The 5,000-nt window shown below is 34.5% G+C and overlaps 2 protein-coding genes across 2 annotated transcripts in view; both read right to left on the reverse strand.

The window, feature by feature from the left end:
* Nucleotides 1-1,315, reverse strand: part of LOC119579590 (SURP and G-patch domain-containing protein 1-like) — a 19,065-nt gene extending 17,750 nt beyond the window's left edge. Inside the window, exon 1 of the mRNA XM_037927511.1 lies at nt 1,171-1,315. The gene's annotated coding sequence lies outside the window, so the exon portion shown is untranslated. The remainder of the gene's footprint in view (nt 1-1,170) is intronic.
* On the reverse strand, nt 527-1,305 carry LOC119579756 (the record flags this gene model as incomplete). Its single annotated transcript, XM_037927653.1, is given in 2 exon segments — nt 527-630; nt 1,171-1,305. Coding segments are annotated over 2 exon segments (239 nt in total), but the record flags the coding sequence as incomplete, so codon positions are not given.
* Nucleotides 1,316-5,000: the final 3,685 nt, after the last annotated feature.

A 5,000-nucleotide genomic window follows, 5' to 3' on the forward strand; every position in this document is an offset into this window, starting at 1 on the left:
TGGAAACTGTTATTTCTAATCTTTTGTTATTAGTATTGTTAACATCATCATGGTAATCAAAATATCACTAATAACTTCAATATCCTTAACATTTGGGGGGAGTAAAAAAATAAAATAAAATAAATTACAAAAAGTAAAATAAAATAAAACAATCCCCAAAACTCAAAGAATGGAGCTAACAGGTGAGGTCGCACTGCCCTTCCAATTGCCTCCTTGGTGGCTGAGCACTTCTGGAGCTACATACATATAAACACATGTTACAAAACAAAGTTCCCAGGTTAAAGAAAACTTTCTGATAAAAGAATCAGTTTATATGTGCATATTTTTGGTTTGACCATAATTCTAAATATTTTGAAACTTAATTTTAATGTAAAAGCCAAATAAAATAAATACACTAACTGAAATACACTTTTGAAATAAAGAATTTCAGTGTTATTAAAGCCTTGGTTTTGTTTGATGTGCTAGGGAAAAAAAAAGGAATTTTGGAGAACAAATACTTCAAACAGATACATTTGACCATATATGGTTAGAACTTGTATTGTACAAAACTGAAATTAAAAACTGTTGCTGACAATTTAGCATCATGTCTGTTTACAGATGCCGTCTGCACTAAAAGGTAGACAGTGTTGCCTGTGTGCATGGTATTCTGGAAGCCACACTACTTCTCTGAATGGCAAAAAAGTAGAGCTACTATGTGATTCAATGTTCTGAGAAAATGCTACTCAGACACCTCTCAGGCTTGCTGGACTGGAAGGATCAACTTTCATAAAACAAAGCCAATGAACCTAATAAATCTAACAATAACTACAACAGATAAAGGGACTAGAACTGGAAGGTGTCCTTTTTACATGATTCTCCATTAGGTCATGACTTTTCAGCATTTTTTTTTTCTTTTAATCTGGGTAAATGCAACTGGAATGCTTTGATGGCATAATTTTAACAGTTTTGATTAACTTTGAGGAATTCATTATATCAACAATTTTGGGATGCAACATCAATCTATTATTCACTTGATACAATACTTATGCCATTCAGAAAATTCTGGTATTCTTGGAATAGTAATCTTGTATTTGTAGTGATCAGCTTCTTAAATACTAAATCAATGACTTAAAGCACATCATATTCAGCAACAAAGACTTTAAAAGAAGAGAACAGGTAAAGCTCTCTTACCTTGTGCAGGCAGCACAGTAGGCACATTGGTAGGGGAGGAGTCTTCCCAGCGACTCTTCCTCCTCTTAACCTGTTGTTCCTCTCTGTCATGGCTCTTGCAACTGTCATCTTCACTGGAACCAGCTGAGAGAGAAACTAGCAAACTTCATCAGTAAAGCTGCCTCGTTACTAACCTAGCAATGGGGAGTGGAGAGAAATAACAATGCAGGTGACCACATGCCAAAAAAAAATAATTCAGCTTTGAGACATAATTTTATAATAGGAATTGGCATCACAAGCACCAACATCCAGCTTCTCTATCATTATTTCCTTCCCTGTGGGGTTAATGACAAATGCATAACATGAACTGCAGATCTACTTGGCCAAAAAAGGAACTAAATCAAACTGCTAAAAAAGATATAAATGAATTAAGATAAAATAGGAATGAAAGAATTAAGCAAAATCCAAACCTACTGTTTTATCATTCTTCAGACTAATTTGTATGTAACAATATTCAATCTGAATATAATTACATACGAGTTAAGAAAAAAATATGAGGAGAGAGAGAGAGAGAGAGAGAGAGAGAGAGAAAGAGAAAGAGAGGGAGAAAGAGAAAGAGAGGGAGAAAGAGAAAGAGAGGGAGAAAGAGAAAGAGAGGGAGAAAGAGAAAGAGAGGGAGAGAGAGAAAGAGAGAGAGAGAGAGAGAAAGAGAGAAAGAGAGGGAGAAAGAGAAAGAAAGGGGGGAGAAAGAAAGAAAGAAAGAAAGAAAGAAAGAAAGAAAGAAAGAGAGAGAAAGACAGAGAGAGAGAGAGAAAGAGAGAGAGAGAGAAAGAGAGAGAGAGAGAAAGAAGAGATTTATACCTACTTACAATATATATTCAAATAACTCTTATTCAATAATACTCCACATGAACCACAAGGGGACTGATATCTTTTGGATTATTTTTATTGGAATATGGTTACTCATGCCATGTTGAAAGATCATGGTTTGTAACAAAATGGGTCTACAATTTTATAGCGCTTACACACAATCATGTAACATACATATTCACATACATAATTGTGTAATGTTTTACTACCTAATGTAATTACATGGAGTTTAGTACATGTTTATATCTGTGTATAAAATATTATGGAGACTATTAACATCTAGATTCTGAAATGCTATAAGTAACTAAAAAAGTAATGCTAAAGAGGGGAAAATCATACATTTATAAATGTAAATTTTCAGGTGTGTAAATCTCAAATAAAATGAGACAAATATATTTTCACTTGAATTTTGGTGAAAATGGTTCAGGTATATTTCCTAACAAATGAGGAAAACAACCAGCAGCTATATTTCAGGTTGCAATAAAAAGGCTGCAACACTCCTATACACATTGCTAATACTGCCCAATAGCCAACCCTCCTATTTTGCTGCCAAGAAGCTTAGAGACCAAACATAGATATCATATGACTAAATACTACAGTTTGCATATACTAAAATATTTTAAATCATCATATGATAAAAAAAAAAAGATGAAGAAGAAAATACATGTAGTCGAGATGTAAAATATTCCTTGGAACAGTTACACCGACAATGCTATCAGTAGCAAATGCCTATTTTAGATTTTTCTGCTGCTGATATTTTTCAACGTTTTTGTGTAAAATATAATTGCTGACTGATGGTTTGGATCTGGATGCTTCACTGCCACCATGTAACTCAAAATATGGGCATTAGGCTTACTTGAGTGGCCACTCTGATGGATGCGTGGCTTGTAGGTAGAGCTAACAAGACCACTCATATGCAGTCCCAAGACTCCATACCTCCCATTTGCAATGTTATTTTCTCTTTTTCAGCAAAAGTGTTTTTAGCTTTTTTGGCATTTTCCAATGTCTATATCTGTCCTTTGACTTGCTTTATCAAGATGGTAAAAGACTATTTTCCTTGCACAGAGTCCATATCATCTCTCTAGGTAGTCCACAACTAAGCAACTTTTTTATATTTGTGCCATTTTTTTCATAATATTCAATTTTCTGTAATAAACCTGTGCCACTGGTCATGGCGGCCAGAAATAGGCTCCTGAGCATGAAAGTAGAGTCCTCCTGGAACTGGTGCTCTTCCAATCAAGGAATGTGGATGGTACATTTCACGCTTGTTTATTGATGAAAATAATGCAAAAGCCCTTCTTAAACACTAAACAAGTCTAATTACCCTCCAAGAGCATTGTGCACTCATGGCGAGTCATTCCCTCACCTATGATGGTCACATCATCCAGACCATAGGGGTAAATCTTGATAACATTTTTTTTTATTTGGATCTGATGTTATTCTGTAGGAGTTAAGATGAATCACTTTGCCATCTGTTGAGTGGCTGCTCTCCTCAGATTTTTATCTCCTCTTTGCTTATAGTTTTATCAATAATTTAAATATATTAGCAATATCTAGTTTCTGCATATTGTAGTTTACTGCCTACCTTGAAGCTAAGTTGGTCTTACTCATTTATATCTTTCAGAAAATAAAAAGAAAATGATGTCCTTTACTTTGTCCACTTTCTTTTTTTTCACCAACCTTTAAAAAGTGATACTTCTTGAAAACCAATTTCAGTTATTATGTTCCTAATTTACATCATGTCATACAGAAGAAAATGTCTCTTCAAAAAGACTTGATTGTGTCACAAATCTACACGAATCAGCTTCTTATCTATGGGAAATGTGGCTACTAGGAGAATTTACAAGACAGTGACTGCAGGCTTGGTGTTTATAACCTACTTTATTGTCTAATATTACAGTATGAACCTTTACAATTACTGGGACCAACCTAACTCCACTGTTAGCATTTTAACTGAATAGCACCTGGAAAATGCTGTGGTAATCTTTTTGTGTGTGTGAAATGTCTCTGCTAGTGCTTAGCCATAAAGAAGTCAATTAGTAGACCTTGTGACCTTACCTGATTTCACCTTTCCTTGATTTTTTTTTTTTACTAATGCTATGAATATTGATGGTTTTATTTTTATTATAGACATTATACTTACTATAATGTTACAGACATTAGAAGAAGCAATATAAGAAAACGCATAATATTTTCAAAAATCAAGGAAAAGGGTTAACAGGTGAGACAGGCAGTACTCATAATTGGCTTATCGGTGACTCAATACAAGTGTAGCCATCTATGTGTAAAAACAATTCAGTAAACTCACAGTGGGAATGGCATGTACATGCATGCCATGCCAGTTGGGTTTGAGTAAAAAATTTGATTTTGAGCAAGGAATTTCAAACTTATATCCTATTATCCTCTTCTTCAGATCTCAAAATTGAAGTTTTAAAAATCTCTCTCCATAAATTTCTTATTTAGATTTGTAAATATTTTTTCAACACTAGAGAGCTAGAGAAATTCTGTTTAAGTTATTAACCCAATGCCAACGGGTGATTTCCTTATATGCAAGACCTCTCTCCCGGGTTGTATTCATAGTGGGATGGGCCCTGCTGCCAGGGGGTCATGGCGTCACCCTAACATGCGTAGCATGACCATGCATACTCCTGGAAAATGGGATTGGCGCACCATGGCATGTACGCACATGTCATCCCAAATATAGTCCTGGCATGCGATGGCATGTACATACATGCCACCAAGCGGCTAAGGCTAAGTAATACAAACTAAGAAGAAAACTAGCAATATTCTAAATTTAATAAATATCTTTTCCTATATGAACCTATTTTATTAAAAGCACTGAAAAAAATGCCTTAGATTGCTAAAAACACATTTTTTAAAATGAAAATATGTACAAAGAATTTGTTATGGGTGTCAACATGGCTGTTTTGAGAAAACAGAAAAAAATCAAAGAACGCAGTACAATACATTTCAGGTACATT

The sequence above is a fragment of the Penaeus monodon genome, chromosome 12, assembly GCF_015228065.2.
Source record: "Penaeus monodon isolate SGIC_2016 chromosome 12, NSTDA_Pmon_1, whole genome shotgun sequence".
NCBI lineage: Eukaryota > Metazoa > Arthropoda > Malacostraca > Decapoda > Penaeidae > Penaeus > Penaeus monodon.